Below are 23,794 nucleotides of genomic sequence, written 5' to 3'. Positions count from 1 at the left end.
TCACTTTCTTTGTATTATAACTTAAATGGTGGATCTTCTTGATAATCCATTTCCAAAGAAATACTCTGTGTATTATAATGATGTTTTTTCTTCGAAATGCCACCCAGTCTTTGATTCACTTTATCACTGCAAAAATGAAAGGTTAAATTTTAAGCAAAAAAAAAAAGAATCTCAATATTATTATAAGTATTTAAACCAAACCTGCTCTGACTCATGACATCATCTTTTCTATCATTATCAACGCTATCACCCTCATCACTATCAACAACTAGCTCCAGATCGTCATCATCTTCACCCGTGCTTTGAATAGCATGAGAATTAACCGTTGATCGTGCCACTCTCAAAACAAAAAATATAATAAAACAAGAAATATACAATTAAAAAAATAGATAATATGAAAATAAACAAGTATCATTCTTATCATTTAGGTAGGGAAGTACTAAATTACAAAAACTAATTTAAAAAATAATTGCTGAAATCAATACTGCTCCATGCAATGGTGTCATTTTATTTCAAATGAAAATGGGATGCAAACGTTCACAATGACCAAATCATCGTAACATCACCTAATAAACCATTGAATTCACTGCAATCAATGTTACTGAACAAATTTAGCTAAGGCCGTGTCGCGGATTATTGATTCGCCAATCAGGCCATGTTTTGGATTGTTAGTCCGTCGACTCGTTACGCTACTCCAAGTGCGGTTGGAGTGAAAAACGTAATCTCGCCGTCATTTTTAATATTTTAAAAAAATTGGAAGGGAAATGCAATTTTTAGCATATTTGAAGGAAAATATTGAATGAAAAATTACTTTGATGGCTTCATATCAGCAGGTAGAGAGTAAACATCAATCAAAGCGTTAAGATTTCTTTCCAAACCACGCGAAATAAACGGCCATGAAGTTGGTGCATTCCTCACAAAACGTGGCTTAATTACAGCATCTCTCGTTTTTGCATATGGTAATACCTAACAATGTGTACCATTTATATACATACATATATTTTTTTCATTTTTTATTACCTATTATTTACGTTGCAAATGGTACTTAAATAAAGTGTAGAAAGAAGTACATAATAAAAGAGATGAATGACTGATGACCTAAATATACCTTCTTAAGTCTGCTTGCAAATTTCACTGCTGGCATCGGAACGGGTAAACCTCTGGAAATTTTGATATAAGTGAAATGTAATTAAAAATATAGATGATGCTTTTTGTTTTCTCTTTTTTTTTTCTCCTTTTTTTCTCAAGAAGAAAAATTAGTGACAACATATAGCAACAAAACATTACTCTTCCCATTTTTTCATTTTCTTCTTTCATTAAAATTTTAAAGTTTCTTTCTTTTTTAATTAGATGATTCTTCTCTGAAAACTTCTATTTTGTCTTATCATGAAATTAATATGTGTTTGATAAAAGAGAACTAAGTGTGTAAAAAAGAATTGATAGGAATGAACGAAATATTAGTCACACACATATCTATTAATATAATTAAATTACTTAAAGTTTAACTTTTTTCCTTTAAAAATTTTATAGTAAGCAATTATTAGTCCTTCATTCAGCAAAACATTTATTTCAGCACAATTACTATAAGTGATATTGGCAAAAGCTATCTAAACAATGAATTAGCACAAATTATATTTGTATACATTATAAAAATAAGTTTTATGATAATATATACTTATATCGATATACATGAAAACAAAAAATATGATTTTATAGTAATAGTGATTACTATTATTATTATTGTTATTATTGTTCATTACTATTATTATTATTATTATCGTTATTAGTATTACAATTATAATAATTATATTAGTAGACACAAACATGAATACATATGAAAATATATATAATAAATAATAAGTTAATAAATATTATAATCAATGACAAGTTTCACGTGTACCTGGTTAGTTAACATTAAAAATTTTATAAAATTTTGGTAAATCAAAAATTGACAATGCTTTTCAAAAAATAAAAATGAAAAGAAAGAAATTATTAAATGCAAAAGATTAAGGAATTTATTAGTCATAAACAATTAATTAATATTAATAAACAAAGAAATTGATTAAAGAAACCTGCGTTCTTTTCGATCAACCTCGTATGGTTCATCTGTTTCATCATCATCGCTGGTACCATTTAGTAACCGTTCCGGCATCGGAATACTCATCGATTCCGTTACACCGCTTAGTAATCGACGTTCCGCCATTAAACTCCGTTTCTTACTTCGAGCTGCAAATCACTATGAGTGATTATGTATGAAAAGTTGCAAAATATAAATTTTCGAATTTATAATATGGTGTGAAAATACTTACTTTCATGAATAAATGAAATAAATAAATGAATAAATAAAGAGATAAATAAATAAATAAATAAACAAGGAAAGAAAGAAAAGCAAATTCATACATGATAAAATTCATTTTTTTTTTTTTTTAATATTTTATTTTGGAGATATTGATTGGATGTTCGTTGGTTTTTGTTATAAAATAGCAAATAGATATTATAAACTGACAAGAAATAAGCAAATTTAAATTTTTTCAAAGAAAATTTTAAAAGACAAAACAAAACGAAAAGATAATATTCTTTGTAAACAAACAAATTGTTTCTTGTCTGAGATCAGCATGACCAGTATCGAAACCAGCATTTCGAAGTATACCAAGTAGCTCATATCGAAAAGCACTAATATCCTAAAATCATTACAGTTGTATTGTATCTAAGAAAAAATTGAACTTATTTCATTATAATATTTTAACCATTTTTTTTTTTTTTATATTAATTTATGCCACTATTTTTTTTTTTCATATTAAAATTAAATTAATAAGGGAAATAATAAAACTAATAAAGCAATTAGATTTGATAATTGATCCAACTCTTACTACATGTTTTATAAATTTTGATAATAATCTTTTTATTTAATCCAAATAAATTGAAAATTCTTAATGTATACAATTGCTTAGAAAAAAATTAAAACATTTGAATCAAATATTAAATAAACAGTTGAAATACTCAAACTAAATTCAAAATAAATAATCCAAAATAAAAGTACCTGTTTAATTTCTGCTATATCATCTTCAGTAATACCTTCAGTTTGTTGTTTACTACGTTGCAAATGAGAAATGTATCGTTTTACCAAATTTCGCATTACAAACTAAAATTTCAGTAAAAAAAAAAAAAAAAAAAAAAACTTTGAATAAGAATTTAAGACTTTTTAAGAGTAATTTAATATCAATTATTAATTGTTTCATATTTTTATTTCATTATGATATCTGTGCTAGCATTATATAATCATTTAATAACTTACTCGATAATTGTTTTCTCGTTTATTGATTGTTTTGAGAATTTTTTGATTCTGAAAAATAATTCTTACTTTATAAATTAACAAATGAATTATCAAGCACTAATATCATGCAATATTTATTGTTAAAGAAGCATTTATTTAAAAAATTTGAAATTATCAGAATTTTAATTAAACCGAAATTTTTGCTGTTTAAAACACTAATGTTAACGTTTTTTTTTTTTATAGTTCAATAATTATAACATTTTATTTATAATTCAAGATAAATCGTATTCTCATTTTTTTTTTTTTTTTGCATTCAAAAAGAAAATGGAAAAATAAAATAAATTAAAAGACAAAAAGGAAGAGAGAAATATTTCCGTCAACTAACCCGTGTACTACGAAAATTAAAACCAATAGTTCGATTCGATTGATAAATACTTTCTAAACACCACTGAACACAATAAAATAAACTTTTTGGACTTGGAATCATATTGAATGGTGGTGGAAGTGTTGCTGTATCATCAAAATATTCAATCCAAAGTTTACTTCGAGCAAATTTCCATTCAACATCTGCTTGATTCTAAAGAAAACAAAAAACAAAAACAAAAACAAAACAATCTACATGAAAGATAAAAGAAATCTTTGATGAAATTTAACTTTTTCAACATGAAAAAAAGGATATATCAAAAAAAAAAAAAAAAAGAATTTAAATAATTATAAACAGAAAAAAAAAAGGAGAATTAATAAGGCAAATAATGATTACTTCAATAAAAACGTAAAAATTTTGTAGTCAATTTCTTTACATTAAAGAAAGGAACAAATAAAGAATTTATTTGTTTACAAAGATATCCTGATATGAATTGCTCATCATAGCGATAAGCATATTGAGGAGAACAATCACTGAACAACAACAATAACAGCCAAGGATAGTTCGACCTGTCCACTTGGTAGGTCCGTGTGACTCGACGATATCCAACTGTTCCAGAATGATTATTCCAAATGATGACCAGAACAAGGTTTCCATCGAATTGTATAAGCTAAATGTAATTATAATAAGTATTATATTAGCAATGTTATAATAATATTACTGCTATTATAGTAATTATTATTAAATATTAATAATTATTAAAATAATAATATTAGTAAATATTGTTACAACATTATTAATGTATTACTATTATAATATATTATCATATAGTAATGTACTAATAATAACTAATAATATTGGAACAATAATAATGTTGTCATTACTATTTATTATTATTATCATTATTGTCATTATTTATTATTGTTATTTACTATTGATTTATCTACTATTATTGCTATATTTGTTCATTTATTATTATTATTATTATTATTATTATTATTATTATTATTATTATTATTATTACCATTATCACTACTATTGTTATTAAATTATTAATTATTTCCATTAAATTATGAACATGAATTTCATTCATATTTCAATTTCACTTTCTTTCGTTTTCCCATTGTTCGTTGTTAATTACTCTTAGAGATTATAAAATTATCTTATAATTAATTATTTTGTGGAGTATATTTTATTATTATTATTATTTTAGTATTATTAATATTATGTATAATATTATATATTATTATCTTAATATTAAATCATTTAGCTTTAAAGTATTATAAATGAGAGAATTCACTTCATTATTTTTCATATTTTTGTTTCGTTTTTTTTTTTTTTTCTTTCAATGTTTAATATATAAAACAAAACGAATAGAAAAGGAAAAGATTTCATTATAGATATTTTTACAAATGAATAAAATTAATTGAAATGGGAATTGTTTTAATTACTAAACCTTTCGCAAGAGCGATATTTTGGATCACATGATTCCTCCATTCGAATTAGTTCTTTTATTGGAATATTCTGCGTTGAGCTATTAATCATTGATTGATACTTTTCACATTCCTTTAAAAAAAAAAAAAAAAAATGAAATTATTTTTTACCATCTATCAAATATTGTCAAAAATTTGGTAATAATAATAGTATTCAAAATTTTTGCAAAATTTGTAAATGCACAAAAAATATTTAAATTTTACAAAGTTTGAAGATTTTTGTTTATAAAAGTGTAAATTTTACATGTGAAATGTTTTTAAATAATGGAAAAATTTTAGAAAATTAGAAGTTTTATATATGTTATTTGTTTTGATTAAAAGTATACAAATTTAAACATAATTTATTGAAAAATTAATTAATCTGAACTAAAAATTGACTAGTAGAACTTTACAAATATATAAATCCTTGACGCTCTCTTTAACTCATCGAACAGCTAACATTGTGATATGATATGATATGATATGATCTATGATTGTTTATAATGATTGAAGTGAAAATACCTGCTGACGCATTGCTGCATAGTACCACAACAATTGATTTAAGCCACATGCAAACGAAAATAAAACAAGAAAATAAATGAGAAGAAATTTGACAATGTCCAAAACCATACGACCTGAAATTTATCAAAAAATATAAATTTTACAAATTTAAAAAAAAAAAAATTAAAAGCCATAATTTTTATTTTGTTTGTAAATTTTTTTTTTCCTTTTTTCTTTTTTTTTATTACAATAAATGATCAATTATAATATCTGAATTTATCAACTGTCAAAAAAAAAAAAGCCTAGCAATAACCAAGTGATATCCTAAGTGGCCCAAGATGTGGATTAACAGTAAAGATATGAATCATTTTTAAAGATGAGAAAATGTTAGCCGTTGCAAAAGCGCATTCTGAGATAAGCGTTGGTTCCCATTCATCCCAATCGCGTCGTAAAATGCGACGTCCCAAATGTCGCATTTGTGGATTGCGAATTTCAGCTTCAACCTAAAAAAAAAAACTTTTTTTTTTTTTTTGAAACTTTTTAAATTCTTCTTACATTCTTTTTTTTTTAATTGCTATAAGAAATAAATTAAAAGAAAATTAAAATGCAATAAATTTTATGATAAAATTTAAAAAAAAAAAAAAATAATTTAAAACCTGCAAATAAGCAACAATTCGAAGTGCAACGGTACATAAATACAATGCATTAGTTATGAAGTCAAGAATATTCCACAAATCTGAACAATAATCACAAAGGCCTTCATTCCATAATTGCTTAATTTCAACCCATACCAAACCTAAAAAATAATTTTTGTGCGTAAATTTTTATTTTCAATAAATTATTGCTAATTATTTTTTATTTTTTTATCATTGAAAACATGCACAAAATTAATGATAATTATTCAATTTATTTAAATAACAAAAAATTAATTTGTTACTAAGTTATTACTCATATCAAATAGATAAAATTGATTGAGCTATAAATTAAAAAAAAAAAAGCGAAAATGAAAATTAATTATAACTAACCAAAAACCCATGTTAGAATAGCTAATTCAACGAGTGTTGGTGGTGGTCCACGTACTTCTTTACGATCTATATCATCATCATAATCATTTTTATGGATGGTTGATACTGATTTTGTACCAAAAATTAAATCATAATTGATTCGTTGATTAGCAAGAATAAGTAAAACTAAAAATATTTAATTTATTAAATGGCAATTAATTAATTTCTTTGCTATATTATATTAACAAATTTTAAAAATTTAACAACAATTTTTTTTTTTTTTGAAAGTTTATTTCAATTTTTTTCTTATATTAACAAATAATTTTCCTTTTTCCTTTTTCCTTTTTTTTTTTGGTAAATATTTTGAGTTTGAAGAAAAAAAAAGGAAAAGTATAGCTAACAAAGAAAAAAACAATATGAAGCTGAATGGCATAAAAATTTGATAAACGGTCGTCGGGCAAATTCACCAAACGATGATTTGGGCGCAATAAGATAAATTATAGCTAATAATGGCGAAGCTATTGATACACCCAAAATGATTAACATCTGAAATTTTTTTTTTTTTTTTAAACTAATAGAAAATTTCAACCTTTAAAAGTTAGACTTTACTTTAAAAAAAAAAAAAAAAATATATTTTCCTAGTAAAATAGAAAAAAAAAGTGAATCTTCTTTTCAAATGTCAGCAAATTTTCTTTCTAATTCATTTATTAATAAGATACAATTATTAATTTAATTATTTATTTACAATCATTATTAATTCAATTATACAATTATTAATTTCAATTATTAATTCAATTATTAAAAATCTCTTTTTCGTTAATTATTCCATAATGCTTAATGAATTTCTATTTAATAAGCATAGTTAAGTTCAAATTAATGATATAAAGAGTATAATGTAGAAATATGACAGAATGAGAATGAAATGTCGCAATCAAATAACAAACATTTGAAAAATTTTGAATTTTTTCGATTATGTATGTTTTGTTTATAATTTTAAAGAAAAATTGTGAGATATTTTAGAGATTTGAAAATATTTTCATATTACTAAGCGATCATTCCAAGTGCAATCAACAAATGACAACTTTTGTGATAATTCGACGATCACGAAAACCGGGAAGTCCATCATAAAATATTGCTGATAATAATTGTTGACAATTTGGATGTGCAACGAACTGAAATATCACCACTAATAGTTATCAGATATTATCAATAATTTAATCAAAAACATTATCATCAGTTATTTCAATAAACATAATTAATTGAAAGAATTCATCAATGCAACTAATTAATAAATATTAATGTTAGAATTAATTTCATTGTTTAAATTCAGTTTTTTTTTTGAATAATCAAAAATTGGAATAATGATTAGAATTAGCATTTGCATATGAAATGATTGCTTATTTCAGTTATTATCATTTTTTTTCCTCAACTTTCAATCTTTCTTTTTCTTTTGAATTACTTCCAATTCAAAATTTTTGATAAATAACTTACAATTTTTTGTCTAAGTTTAATAGCAAGCTTTAGCCTTGCTAAATTCTGATAAAAATTAGCACTCTTTCTTTCGGTTACTTCTTCCCATGCATTTGTCGTATGATTGAGGACAATTTCTAATTCCTTAGATCCACGTACTTGTTCTAACATATTTACACTAAATGATTGACATTTTCGACTTAGTTCCTGTAAATATCTCAGATATCATTTGAACAACTAAAAATAGCGATTGTTATCATTTGTCTGATTTGATAACCTTTCATTATTAAAATAAATTTTTTCATTTAATATTAGCAATATTCAAATATTGATCATTCAAACCATTTGTTGAACATTTTATAGTTAAAGTATTTAAAAACACATATGACTAATTTATAAAAACAAACTCAAACAATATGAATAATTTATAAATTTTTTTCCGCCTCTTTTCAAAAAAAAAAAACAAACTTAATTATTGGCAGAAATAAATCAAACGTTTTAATTAATTTAATATTTCAAAAAAAAAAAAAATGGAAAGAAAAAGTGCAAAATGTTCACCAAAAAAAATTTTTTAAAACTAAACGAAATACTTGAATTTGTAAAAGTTGTATTGTCAAGCAAAATTAGTAAATATTTTTTCTATGAATTCACAATTTTCATTCCCAATTTTTTTTTTTTTTTTTTTGAATGTTTCAATTTTTTGAACAAATTTCATCTTTAATTAAACTTTAGAAATTATAGCATTACATTAGTTTAATTTAGCTTTTGATCAATTAAGAAATAAGAAGAAAAAAAAAAACTTTTTTAAAACTATTTCGTTGAATAAACTCACTTGATACTCATTTCGAAATTCATTTTCAACATTTGATAATCGTCGAAGCTCATAGCTAAGCTCAAATGCATACAATATTGGATCTTTTGATGATAAGCAAATAAGTGATGGACTTGTTAACGCTTGATACGTGTTAATACGTGATCGTGAGAAACATAATGAATCTTCTGCTTTAGCCTGTAAATATTAAAATTAAAATTTAAAAAAAAAAAAACTCATTCTGTTAAAATTAACTTCTTTCAAAATAATTTTCTTAAAAAACTTATCAAATATTTTTGGGAAATTCAAAATTTATAAATTGATTGCATTAATTGTAAGAAAATATTTTCAAAAAAGCTTTTTTCATTTTAAAACACATTTTACTATTTTATAAAAAAAAAAAAAAAAAAAAACAATAAATAGAAAAGTTTTGTTTACTTGCACACATTCTTTGCATAAACATCGTATATCATGTGGATGAAGTATGGTAGCTTTCTTATCGAGTAGTAATTTTATACATTCATAATTATTCTTATGTGCAGCAAGAATAATTGGTGTCATATCAGATGTAAATACTGAATGTGCAGTAATTTCAACACCTTGAGTCTAAAATAATTGATAAAATTAAAGTATAACTTGAAGTTCTTTTTTTTTTTTTCTTTTTCTGAAATAAACAAAAATTTGAATTTCATTTTACTACAAATAATAATAATGGAGCATCAAATAAAACTTTTATTTAATTAAGCAATTAAATTAAATGAAATTTGCTAAATTAAATGAAAGCATTAATTAGCTTACAGTGCAATAAATGCAATAAATTTAAGCTAACAAATTTATTAGCTACTAACTTCAGGCGTGAATTTTCCAATTTTTTCTAAATGCTCCAAGAGTATTTCAACTGCTTCAATATTTTCATTTATGATAGCATGTAGGATAGTATCGCCAGTATTAATATTATAATCTAATAGCAATTCGATCAATTCAATATTGCCATTTTCGATAGCTATATGAAGTGCTGATCTATAAATAATCAAATTATGAAAATAAAATTCAAATTCATAGCAAAAAATTTAAATCATTGTTTTAATTTTCAGACAAAATAAATTTCACTATAAATTAATTTAATTTTGGTAAAAAAATTCTTATTGACTTGTCGTTTTCTTTTTTTTTTCCTAGAATTATTTGTCATTCTTTGCAAAATATTTACTACAATCATATCAAAAAAAAAAAAAAAAATTAAATTACAATTATTTTACAAAATAATTTTACTACTAAAGGAGTATATTTAATAAATTTAATTCCGGTAAAAAAAAAACGAAATTTCTTATTGATTTGCTTTTTGTTTTTTTTTTTTTTTTTTTCAAGAAATTTTTTTAAAGCAACCTTCTTAGCGGATCTAAACAATTAATATTAAATGCTCTGGTGGATTTATAAATTTCTAGTAACTTCCGAACACTTTCAAGATCACCTCGTTCAGCTGACAATAGAAATTGTTTCTCATATAAACCAGCATCTTGTGCTAAAATATCATACAATTTTATTTTCAAACTGAAATTTAATGAGAAAGTGAAGAAATTAAATTAGAAATTGAAAACCAAAACAAAATTTTAACCAAATTTAAAAGTTTATGAAACTAAAGATATCAATTAAAGCATAGAAAATTATCAACTAATGATAACAGTAGCATAAAGTACTGATTTATACAATATCAATTAAATGTTTGAATGTTTGTCACAAATAATAGTATCATAGTGTAACAAACTTATGATACTTTAGTTTTAACACATTTGACGTAACGGAAAGCAACAGATTATTTTTTTTTTCTTTCATTTTGTAAACAAATAAATAAAATTATCTTTACGAAAAAAAAAAGAAGAGAATGATAAAAATATGACAAAAATTATTTCTATTAAAAAAAAAAAAAAGAAAGAAAATGATAAAACTTACTGAATTTCCTCATTGTTTGATAATACCTTTTTTTGAATAGCAAAATATTATTTCAATATCACATATTGGCTTGAATTTAATAAAATAAATTTGTCAATTGTCAAGAAATGAAAATTTGAAAAAATTCTCGAATAAACAATATGAAAATATATAATTTCAATACATCAGGCATACATTTAATTTGAAACGATGATATTGTTATCGTTTAAAGCAAAAATCATCACTCTAAACTAATCGATTTTTTCTTTTGAGCTTACTTTTATCCATTCACTATTTTCACATAACACAAATTTTTGTCCATTGTAATGTTTCGAATTCTTTTTTTTTTTTTTGAAAAAAGAAGAGAAAAAAAACGAAAATAGTCATAAAAATTGGAAAAAATTTTTCGAGATATTTATTTAAACTAAAGTAAGCGAATAATAACAGCAAATGAAGTAACAAATAATACATTTATTGCTTTTTCCAACTTTTTTTGCAATGATGAGCGATGATAAAATAAATGATTTCAACAAATACAACAGTTGTTCCTCATCCATGCATCATCATTTATTGTATGACTTTGAATTTGACAAATAATTTTATACTATGCCTTCGATTCAATTCATTCTTTAATTTTCTCCTTATTAAATACAATTCCTTAAATGTCATCATTATGAATATCGTAATACTATGTTTATAAATGTAATCTCTTAAATGTTTTACCGTTTAAATATTGTTTATAAGTACTACTTATAAATAAAGTATATATTAACAGATTCCTAAACGCTTTATTTTTTGAATATTATCCTTACAGACCCACAAATGCAACATTTATGAATATTGAAATTGCTATGTTTATAAAGTACTGTATTTTGCTAGTACTGTATTTACAGTAAGCGTATTTATAACACAGTTTTTAAATGCTTGTGGATACTGTCCTTAGCTACTGTATTTCTAATACAGACTTTTAAATGTTATATTTATGAATACGGCCTTCAAATACTGCATTTCTAATTATTTAATGACTATTTGTTAATAATTTTGATCGAAAATGTTTCTATTCAAAACTTTGATCAGAATTTAGAACTGTGACATATTAATTACAATTTGCATAAATGATTTTTTTTTTTCAAAAGAATAACTTAAATGTTATTTTTTGAATATTGTCTTTAAATACTCTATTTATGTCCAATCTTTTAACTATTATGTATTTATTACTATTTCTGAAATACTACTTTAAATGTTACGACTATGAATACCAACCCTGAATATTCTATTTATAACTACAGTCACTTAAACATCATACTTATTAATGCTGTCCTTAAGTACCGTAGTTATAAATATCGTATCTCAAATAGTACGGTTGTATATTTAATTCAGATAAAAATCCTTTTATGAAATGCTAGTTAGCTTCTCTTTTTCATATTATCCATTTTATAACTTGTATAATCACAATTTTATGAAACAAAGTATTAGCTTGTCTACTTCAAACTCCGTGAAATAAATTAATGTTGTATGCTTGACAATGATAAGCTAATAGATAATTTAAAAATTAACAAATAATTTCAATATTGATTTGATAATTACCACTCACTTGTTTTACTTAGCATAACAATATATATAAGACTAAGACTAAAATATATCTCAGTAAAGAAAAGAGTTTACAAATATTTATTAAATACATTATTAGGTATGTTCCTTTCTAAATAGTATACTTAGCTAATGAAATTTGCATTTTTTCCTATCTACTTTTATTTTATTCGAATACAATCAAGTTTGTAACAAGTAATATGAATTTAGAGTAATCCTTTGACAGATTCAAAAATATGTAGTTTATCAGATTAGCAAGAAATGAATTGCTAATAAAGCAGTTAGAACTATCTTATTTGCATATTAATAGAAATGTTTTTAAAATGTCGTCTTTTAACTAGGACTTACTTAATTGTTGATTTATTAGAAGATTAATTAATTAATTTTATAAAGAAAAATTGCTGCTATCAATGTATTCATTTGATGTACAATCATATATACAATTATATGTAATTATTTTCCGATTTATTAATGTAATTTTATTTATGTAAGATTTATTTATGTAAAATTTTTATCGAAGACAGAGAAAGAAAAAGAGAAAAAAAAACAATTTTTAGAAAAAATCATTTTTTGCTAATAAAAATTTTTTAATATCATTTGCAATTAAACCCCATTTATTTTAATTCAAACAACATGTGATTGATTCAGATGCATTCAATATTTTTGAAATTTCAATCTACACTTTAACGAAATTTGTTAGTTTCAAGGCGATTCCAGAAATTAATCTATGAAAGTTTTGCAATTAGTGAAAGTAACTTTTGAATGAAAAGTATCAAATATTCAATAAAAATTTTAACAAACAGTATAAATCATTTGAACTTAACAAAAATGAAAAGGAAAAAAAAAAACGAAAATATTACTTAGGAATTAATTATTTACGGACAAAGTTGATTTGCATTGCAAAAAATAAAAGAAAACGATATTAAATCAATTTTTATTATTCTATTTTTTTTAATTTCATAGTTTCTTTCTAAAATCAGTTCTGTTCATTCTTTTTCATTTTATTTCATCATTAATGAAGAAATTGCATAAAAATAAAAAAAAAAAAAAACAAATGTTTAAAAAATTTAAAGCAAATAAATTTTATAGAACACAGAATACATTTTACAACTTAAAAATTTAAAAATAGTGCCTATTCTTTTAGAAATAAAAAGCGTTTGTTGAAGAATAACCAATAGTTATTTAAAAATAATAACTGATTTAAAAATGAAATTTGTCAATTAAATAAAGAAATATTATAATCTCTTAGGTTATAAAGAAAGAAAAAGTGCAATGAAATTGTAGTTAAATTCATCTAAGTTAATTTATAACTGGTTTACCTTTTAAGGAGCATAATTTTAGGAGTAAAATTCGAATAATGACCTCAGAATTATAGTTCAGGTAACAATTTTAGGATTAAAATTTATGTAATAATATTGAATCAAGAATTTTAATTCTAATATATCTTAATTTTAAAGAGTTAAAATTCAAGTAATAGACTTTAAAAATAGAATTTGACTAATAATTTTAGAATTGGAATTTAAGTAATGAATTTTTAAATTAAAGGTGATTGAAATGACTTTTGAATGTTGAGAATGTGATGGAATGAATTGAAACAAATGATAATTCGTCAAGTGTAGTGGGAGTATGTCCATCTTCTAAAACATATGCTTCAAATTCACTAAGCAACAATCAATCAATCATATTTATTAACTTATATTTCTAATTAATTATCAATTATCATTTAACTAATCATTCATCATTTGCTAATACTAATAACATAAAAAAGAGCGATGTATTTTTTTTTTTTTTGATAAATAAAACAGCTTAGTTAATTTAGTAAACAAGTTAAAAATAAATTAATTCAATAGTTTGCAAATTTTTCCCGCAAATTTTTAAAATCAATTTTTGTCATAGTAAATTTCAAATATAAATGGTTCAATTTTAGGCATTTGCTATAAATTTTCAAAATGCTGAAAAAACTTTTGAATAACTTTTGAGTGATACAAAATATGAAGAAAAAGAAAGAGGAAATTTTTTATTATAAAGGTTCAATAACAAATAGCAATAATTCATTTCTCTTACATCATATTGTTTATTAGCATTTGATGAGTTAGTAATAAATAAATTAAGTAAACGAGTTAAAAATTATTAATCACTAACATGAATTGCTTATTTCGTTGATTTATATTACTTTTAATTCAATTAATTGTTGAGATTTTCATTGCAATTATTGATTGAAAAAGAAAAAAAAAATGTGACGAGCTAGAAGTTATTTAATATTTGTTTATAATTTATTTGAAAATATTGATTTTTTAAGAAAGCATTTTAAAAATATTAAATGGAATAATTAAATGTTTAACATTTAGCTCCAATTTTATTTTTATCAATCCAAAAATTATCATTTAGATATTTTGAAAATCTGAAAAATTGTCCATAAATTATTTTTTGATTTAAAATAATAATGATGCCAAGCGACGAAAACTGCTTTATTTTTTGCAAGCATAATTTGCAATATTTTTGGAAATTTTATCAATTTCGAAACATTAAGCTACTAAATAACAATAATTTGAAAATTTTTATTCACAAAAAATTTTCTCTTCAAATTTTTCATTTTTTTTTAATAATGTATGATCATGTTATTGTCAAAATTGAAATTTCAACTGGCTAAGTTTTACTTTTTTTTTTTTTGCATAAATAAATTTTTAAATTGGTAAAAGAAAAGAAAGCTATGCAATTTAATCATTTATATCCAATGTCAATCATTTTAATCAGTGTTTTTAAAATCTTCAAAAGATTTTAAAAGAGTACATATACACTTGAAAAAATGAGCCAAGAAAAAAAAAAAGACTAGAGAAGGATAAAGTTTCTCTTTTAATTTCTTCAAAAATCTTATCGCTCATTTCAATTCTAACATTTCTTTGTAAAACAAAATTGTCTTTTTGAAAGTAAATCCTCTGTGGTTTCCTTTTTTTTTTTTGAATAAATTTGAATGCTTTTTTTTATTTTTTTGGAACTCAAAATTTCTATTTCTCTCTTATTCATCAATATTATGACAAACATTCTTTTTTTCCATCTTCTTAAATCACTTTATTTTGGTATAGCTTTTTCGAAAATTTAACAAAGTAAATTATTATTATTATCATTATCATTGACAACAAGGAAAGATCATAGAAGTATAACTAATAAATAATTTGAATTATAAATTAACAAAATTATGAATGGAAGTAGCTAATATTAATTATGGAAAATAATATATATTAAATTTAGTTAAAATTATGGTAACTTATAAAAGTTCATTTTTTCAAATCATTTTTCAAATCATTTTCAATGTAAGCAAGCAACTATTGTTTATTTGCTATGCAAAAAGTAACAAATTGCTAGGGCATAAAAAGCAGACAAACATACTTTAGGCTAATAATAATTACTGATATTGTTCAGGCTATAAGCCTAAAATCAAATTAAATTATCTGTCAGTTAGTTGAAATATTTTGCAATGGAATAAAGTAAATTAGCTTTATTTAACATCATTAATCACTTATATTTGCTATTTTGAATAGAATAACACAATTGCCATTGAATTAAAATTAAAACTATTTGTTTACTTTTTTTTAATCGATCAAAAAATTAATAATAATATTGCAAAGATTATTTTCTGTCAGAGAACATTAATGAATTGCTCGGCGTTAATTACCACCTATTAAACAATTAATCACTCAAAATAAAAAAAAAAAAAAAAAAAATTTTTTTCAAAATAAAAAAAGAATATTATCAATGATAGCATAAAATCAGATCAATTATTTTATTTTTATTCATTAGAAAAAAAAAAAAAAAAAGAAAATTTTTTATTCTCTTAACATTGCTTTCTTTGAACAGTAAAATTTTTCGTTTATAATTAAATATCAGCTAAATTAAATAAAAGAAAACAAAAAAGACAGAAAAAATTTTTTATTAATTTATTTTAAACAATAAAATTTAGTAAAAATAAACGATATAATAGATAAATATATCAATGACCAAAATGGCGCACTTGGAGAAAAGTTTTTCATAGGAAAAAAAGCAAATCAATGAATAAATGATTCGAGAGTTGGATGGATAGGACTCATCTATTATAATCTAACTTATCTTTCATCCATCACTATTTCGGCTTATGTTAGTAGTCATAAACAAGTTATGTTTATAAAACTATGCCTAAAGTCAATTCTTAAAAATTGAAAATTTGATTTAAGATGCAAACGTTTCACTGAAAACATTGAATGAATGTTTCGTTAATATGCAAATTAGAAAAGAAAAATGATTGAAATACATATTTAAATTATAATATAAGGGAATGTATGATAGGATTAATTAATTAATTAATTAAAATAGAGCAAAATCAATTAAATTAATTAAAATAGAACAAAATATGATAGTGAAAAAAAATTTTTTTTTTAAAAATTAAATATATTATAAATGTACGCACTTTTATTATTAAATGTATTATGCAACGACAGTGCATCAATTTGTATAATTTTGTCAAAAAATTAATTTAGTTTATTGAAGTATAATAAAAGTTAAAATAGTAAATGGGAAATTTAAAATTAATTATTACTTTTGATGCATATGAAAATTATATAAGAATAAATGAGACATTTGAGGATAAAAATCAAATTTTTATTTTTTATATTTTAGTATTGGATTTAAATTAGCATTATTTATGTGACATATATTTGATGAAAGTTCAGAGTACAGAGAGCAAAACAATGCAATCAAATGTCAATTATCATGAAAAGAGTCTTTAAAAAGAGCTATAATAAGGCTTTTCAAATATGACAATGGGAATAATTCAACGTAATTGGAATTTCACATTTTGATATAACGAATAATTTGAAATGAATAAGAATTAATCATTTCAAATATGACAATGGGAATAATTCAACGTAATTGGAATTTCACATTTTGATATAACGAATAATTTGAAATGAATAAGAATTATTCAAATAATAATTCCTTTATATATTTTAAGTAAACAAACTTATTAATATGTGTAACTCAAAAAAAAATAAATAAGTTACAAAAAACTATAATAATTTAATTTTCGATAAAAAAAAGATTTCAATAATTTACAAATTTTTTCTATTCCCAAAATAACTTATATTAATGGTAGTAAAATTTTTATTTCGAATTTTTGATAAGACAAATGCAAATAAAAGAAGAAAAAAATAGTAATTATTAGCTATAATTTAATTTAACAAATTTAAATTTATTATAATGTAATAAAATATAATTATCAAATAAATAATATGAAAAATATATTAGTAATTGTTGTTTAGATGAAATTAAACAAAATTTACAAATAAATGAGAGGGAAGGGTAAATTAGATAAATGTGCGGGTAAAATGATTGCAAACTCATCAAATATCACTATAATATATCTTGCATAGGAATGGATGTGCACACTCTGGTACACACCACATACACACATACACACACACATATATATATATACATATACTCACACATACATACACCTACACACACACATACTGACAGACAGACAGACAAGAGGCTGAAATTTCATTTCAATAAATTCTTAACAACTGTTCTATTTTGACTTATATTTGCATCATTGGATGATTTTATAGAATAATTTTGAAGTAATTTATATAATTTACATATTCGTTTATTCATTATTATACAAATTGTTATTTAATTTTTGATTCGAATCATTTTGAGCACTTCAAATCTTATAGTATTTTTGAAATTTCAACATTTATTAAATGATTGTTATCAAAGAAAATTAATTTTAAAAATTTAATATAGTAAAATTTTTTTTTCTCATTTTGGTCTTTATTTAATAATTTACAATTCACTTTTTTATCAGTTTTTTTTTGTTAAAATAGGCATTAATTAATTATTAATCAATTCAGCTTGTATTCTTTTTCCTCATTTATTCAACAAACAATCTTGCAAATGAAATAAATTTTATGCCGGAAATTTAGATCAAAAAAAAAAAAAATGATTCCCACAATTAATGTATTATTTCATTTTTGTTTTTTGATTAAAAATATCGCATAATATTTATGCCATGTGTTGCTACTTTTTTTAAAATGAACATTTCAAAAAAAAAAAAAAAAAAAAGGAGAGATGGAGGTGGAGGTAGAGATAGTGTGATAATGAAAAACAAAATGTTTGTTTAAATTTAAAATTTTTCTCTTTACAAATAAAACTTCAAATTAATTTGATTTTTTTCAAAAAAAGTGAAAAAACTATTATCTCTTTGAATAATAATAATAATAATTATTATGATAAAAAAGAAAAAAAAACTGTCAAATATACTTAATAATTAATTTTGTTTTATTTAATTAAACTTTATTTTTTTCAATGTACGATAAACATTTGTAAATGAACGAAGTGATATAAACTTGAAACGTTCAAAACGTGAAACGTGGAAACGTAAAATGTTTGATACGCATTACAAAACTATCTTTAATCGATTTTTTAAACAACACGCATAAACATTTTCAGCTTTTAATACATTACTTTGAATTAATCCAATAGTAGCTATTTTAACTCGTCGTTGATTCTCTGATCCTATACTTTCCATTTGTTCATTACTACTTATACTATTACTGGTTGATGATCGATTTGATCTACTACAATCCGTTTTTCCGGATATCGTTGACGATCGTGATGATGATGATACTGAAATAATTAGCATTCTACAGATTTATAGCATATAATAAAAGATAAAAGGAGTAACAAGAAATTACTAAATAATGCATTTTTTGCATTGATAACTGCTTCGATACACCATGATAAGGATTCTCGATCAACAAGTTCAGCGTACTGATAGCATAGTTGTGACCAATGAAGATAAGATGATAATTTATTAGCATCATCAACATCTCTTAGAATCTCGAACATCTTCCGGTATTTTTCCTTAAATTTACACAGTTTATTGTAAAATCGACTATTTCATCGTTTCATTGATTGATTGATTGACTGATTGATTGATTGATCAAGCTGAATGTTATGGTTTCATATGATTTAAGTTAACAGCAAAAAATTGTATGAACAAAAAAGTAAACAAAAAAACAAGCAGACAAGAGATTAATACAAAATAAACAAACAAACAAACAAAAACAAGTTAGTAAACAGTGATGTAAAAAAAAAAAAAATTTTTAAAAGAGAAATATTATTTTTGAATACCTTAACTTCAAGAAATAATCGAAGTCTTTCTGCAGGATTGCTAATAAATCTCATTTGACAATAACACCAATTTAAAATATATTGATATTGAGTTAACCACTGAGGATTACGTGAGCCTAAAATTTTGAAATTTGATCATTTCGAAAAATTCATTCTTCATATAAACAACAAACAATAAATATACCAGTGAAGATATAAAAATTTTATTGTGAATTTATGAAATATATATGTATTTGAAATAAAGTACTTATTTTACACATTTTATGTATGCATTGAAAAGAGAAAATTTTTTAAAATTAATTTCTAAAAAAAATTACCCAAACATAAATATTTCACAAATAATATTTAGATAATTTAAATGATAGTTAACAATGCTAATTGTTGTTGTTCCATTTATGTGTGAACAAATCAATAAAACATTTAAAAAAAAAAAAACACATTATGGGAGAAAATAAAGAAAAAAAAAAAAAAAAAGAACGAACAAATTTGAATTTCATTTGTAGCACAAATTGCACTTTTTAATTCATAAATTCTTTCTGAATGCTTCTTACAATTATTGAATCGTTCCATAAATGTTTTTCGTAATAATTCCAAATCTGTTATTGTTATGCTAAAACAATAAAATATTGTTTGAGCAAATGATTAATTGATTAGAAGATTGAATGATTTGATTAGATAAATGAAAAAGAAAGAAAATTTGACAATTAAAATGATTTAATTAAAATATGCGAAGAAAAAAAAAAAGTTTTCTAAGAAAGAATATATTTTGATTAAATATTTAAAAGAAAAAAAAGAAAGAATCTATCACTGAATAATTTAATTAATTAATTAATTAAAATACCCATCGGATGATTTGGCCAATCGTCTAATCACATAACGATCACGGCAATTCTCTGGTAATCGTCGTTCGTTGACATCTTTTTGATGCAATGATTGTAGCATTAATGAATGCGATGAATTATTTCCTTCAACTGCAAAATAATTTATTTCTTTTTATTTTTCCTAAATTTTAATTTAAAAAATATTTTTTTTTAAAAAAAATTCAATTCATATTCATATTATTTATTGATTTCTTTTAGTTTTAAATTATTTTGCTATTAGTTACAAAGTATTTAAATAAGAAATATGCTTCCTTTTTTTTTTCTTTGCAGATATATTAGATATGAATTTAAAAAATTAAATTTCTACAATTATGTGATATGATAGGATTTAAATGCCAATTAATTTTTTTTTTTTTTGCAAACAAAGTTAGTGAAATAATAAATTAAAAATTGAACTAAGCTAAATAAAAAAGATTCAAAAAAAAGAAGCAAAAACAGAACTAATAATATTAACTTTTCATATGACAGTTGCTTCTAATTTCTAGAAATAATTTAAAATCAGACAATGTGAAATGAGAAAAATTAAATAAATAAAAGTACAATGGAAGCTTATAAGACTGAAATTATCATACATATGTGTTATTAATATAAAATATGCTTTTTAGCAAAAAGAAAAAAAAAAACAAATTAAAACAGATAAATTTTTATTTTATATAAAATTTAAAAATTAAAATATAATCAAAAAATTTATTTAAAAGTAAAAATAATTGATTTAGAGTAAAAATGTGATTTAGAATTAATTATTAAATTTGATTATTCAAAGATGAACACTGACTAAAGCATGAATGAGAATATTAGATTTATTAATTTTAACATATCAGATGATATTTTCATTTAATTTCTATGATAAAACTTTGTTAAATAAAAAAATTAAAACTAAGATCATAATTTATATGCTATGAAGCATTGTTGAATATTTCCTTTTTTGAAACTATAATGAATCATAAATTGAAAATAAAATCACAACAAAGAATAAATGAATGTCATATTATCATTATTTCCATTTTTCATTTCATTTTTATAAAAATTTTTCTCGACGACTTTTTATTCATTTCTAATTCTATCATTGATATTGTAACGACTAATTTTAAAAATAGGAAAAAAAAAAGAAAGCTTCGAATGAAAAATAACAAAATTAATTGAAAAAAATTTCATATCTAAAATAATGTCAAAAGTTAAAAATGACAATCACCGAGAGGAAAATTTCGATAAAAAAAAGGAAAATTTCAATATTCAAAAATGAAAAAATATTTGATAAATGAGAGATTTGTTTTTGAATCAAAAAAAAAAAAAAAAGAGAAACAAGGGAAATAATTCATCCGTAATTCTTCAGTACTACTTTGATCCATCGAATCGATATAAATGATCTAAATATTTAGAGCAAAGAAAATCGATTTAAAAAAGAAAAAAGAAAAAAAAAAAACGAACAAGTTTGTAGATGAAAAATTTCATGCATTACATACATACATCAAAAGTTAATTTGCTGTATAGTATAAAATAAATGTAAATAACATGAATTGAAATGATCTTTGAACAAATACAAAAAAAAAAAAAACGAGAAAAATTTCTTATTTTAACAAATTTTTATTTTTTTGTTACTTACAATAGTAAAATAAAATTTCATTTAATTATTATTGAAAAATCATTAAATTTAGGAAAAGAGAAATGGAAAAAGTAGCGAAAAAGATTTAAAAGATTTAATATTTTCTGTGGCAAAATGGATTAAAATGTGCTTATAAAAATTTTGTAAAGTGATATATTTTCTCATTAAAAAAAAAATATTATGACTGACTGATTGGATTGACTGATTGATCGATTTATTGATTGACTGATTGATTGATGGGTTAGAAAGTTACGGAAAGAGCACTATGAATACAATGGAAAAAATGCAAAATAATGGTAAAGTTACTTTTTTTTTTTAAAAAAAAATTACGTCTAAAATTCATTTGTGAAAATTTAAATGCAGAATTTTCCATTATATGATTCAATAATTCTTTTCTTAAAAGTTATATTTATAGACAAATTAATTATAACAAAATAGAGGAATAGAGACCATAGTCAAAGTGATAAAACAAAAATGAAAGAAAGAATCTGTGTATGCGTTTAAAAATATATTTAATGAACTCTTTCGAAAAAAAACAACAACTTTTACTGTTTGTTTGTTAGTTTTGACGGATGAAAATGAAATCAGCGGGCAATTACCATTTTCTTAGTTTTATTTTAATAAATTTTTTAGAAAATGAGTCAGTTTATTTTCTTCTTAATGTGTGTATGTTAAATGATTTTTTCTTTTTTTTTTAAAGACAATTAATTATATTTTAAAGCAATGAATTATATGTTACTAACATATATTTATCATGTTAATAATGAAAATATTACTGATAATTATAACTACCAGTAAAAAAAAAAAAAAAAAAAAAAAAAAAAAACTAAGCTAAGCCACGTGAAATTTGTAAAATTTCATATTTTACTTTGCAACATATTGATGAAATTTAGCAAGTGTCAATCTTTTTTTTTTTTTTACTTTTTCTTACTTTTTCAATAAAAGTTAAAACATTAAAAATGCCGAAGAAGAGAAGTGGAATTGAGAAGAAAGAAGGAAAAAAAAGAAAAAAGTATTCCCTTGGGGGGTTTTTTTTTGTTTAAAATGTAACTAACAATAAGGTTTAGAAAGATGACAAGTTTATTTTTTGAGAAGCTTACAAATTTTTTAGCATATTTAATTGCTTTCTTTCTATTGCTAATCACTGATAAAAAATTTATCAAATTATTAAGTACTTGAGTAAGGGATAAATTTTACAATGCTCCAAAATACGGAAATGCAAATGTAATATTTAAATACCACAAATGAATATTACCATTTAAATGATTATAATTGTCTTTAGTAATTTATAAAAAAATTTAAAACTTGTTTTTTATAATTAAATTTTGTATTTTTGATATAATTAAAATTTAATTATAAATTTAAGTGTCAATTTATTAATTAGTTAAAAGAATAAAAATATAAACTAACCATCATTTATATTTATTAAGTTATTACCACGATTAAATACCGCGATACTATGTCGTTTCCATCGTTTATTGTGACCGCAAGATAGTAACACAACATTCATCATTTCTGCTGTGGTCATTGTATGTGAATGAATCTTTTTGTTAATTTCAAGAATTTTAACATATCTGAAATAGTGATAACATAATACAACAAATGATAATCATATCAATGTGTTATCACTAGAGTATGTATCAGCATTAGAAGGGTCGAATAAAGCGCATTCCACTAGTTGAAGAGGAATCTTAACTTTGTTGAATACTTTATCAAATGAATACTTTA

The 23,794-nt window shown here is 22.2% G+C and overlaps 2 protein-coding genes across 4 annotated transcripts; both read right to left on the bottom strand.

Moving 5' to 3' along the window:
• Window positions 1-14: 14 nt before the first annotated feature.
• On the bottom strand, window positions 15-10,856 carry Bma-trp-2 (Transient-receptor-potential like protein, putative; the record flags this gene model as incomplete). Of its 3 annotated transcripts, none has more annotated exons than XM_043077833.1 (23): window positions 15-126; window positions 202-339; window positions 812-966; window positions 1,109-1,160; window positions 2,073-2,226; window positions 2,591-2,681; window positions 3,041-3,142; window positions 3,296-3,343; window positions 3,660-3,851; window positions 4,113-4,308; window positions 5,095-5,204; window positions 5,633-5,745; window positions 5,925-6,114; window positions 6,268-6,407; window positions 6,637-6,801; window positions 7,017-7,161; window positions 7,698-7,787; window positions 8,107-8,292; window positions 8,918-9,094; window positions 9,335-9,502; window positions 9,745-9,916; window positions 10,280-10,415; window positions 10,844-10,856. In XM_043077833.1, 23 exons carry the CDS (start codon window positions 10,854-10,856, stop codon window positions 15-17), a joined length of 3,045 nt encoding a protein of 1,014 aa, XP_042933767.1. The 3 variants fall into 3 exon arrangements, with proteins under 3 accessions (XP_042933767.1, XP_042933766.1, XP_042933768.1); XM_043077832.1 differs by having other exon boundaries at window positions 6,637-6,702; XM_043077834.1 differs by lacking the exons at window positions 5,925-6,114; window positions 6,268-6,407; window positions 6,637-6,801; ... (6 more) ...; window positions 10,280-10,415; window positions 10,844-10,856 and having other exon boundaries at window positions 5,633-5,740.
• A 7,989-nt stretch (window positions 10,857-18,845) lies between these two features.
• Window positions 18,846-23,594, bottom strand: Bm11847 (Uncharacterized protein; the record flags this gene model as incomplete). Its single annotated transcript, XM_043077831.1, has 6 exons — window positions 18,846-19,075; window positions 19,144-19,312; window positions 19,583-19,698; window positions 20,065-20,192; window positions 20,424-20,553; window positions 23,477-23,594. The coding sequence occupies 6 exons, from the start codon at window positions 23,592-23,594 to the stop codon at window positions 18,846-18,848; spliced, it is 891 nt and encodes a 296-aa protein (XP_042933765.1).
• Window positions 23,595-23,794: the final 200 nt, after the last annotated feature.

Source organism: Brugia malayi (genome assembly GCF_000002995.4).
Source record: "Brugia malayi strain FR3 genome assembly, contig: Bm_v4_Chr1_scaffold_001, whole genome shotgun sequence".
Taxonomy (NCBI): domain Eukaryota; kingdom Metazoa; phylum Nematoda; class Chromadorea; order Rhabditida; family Onchocercidae; genus Brugia; species Brugia malayi.
The sequence above is the reverse complement of the archived record's forward strand: the minus strand, read 5'-3'. Positions and strand labels throughout refer to the sequence as shown.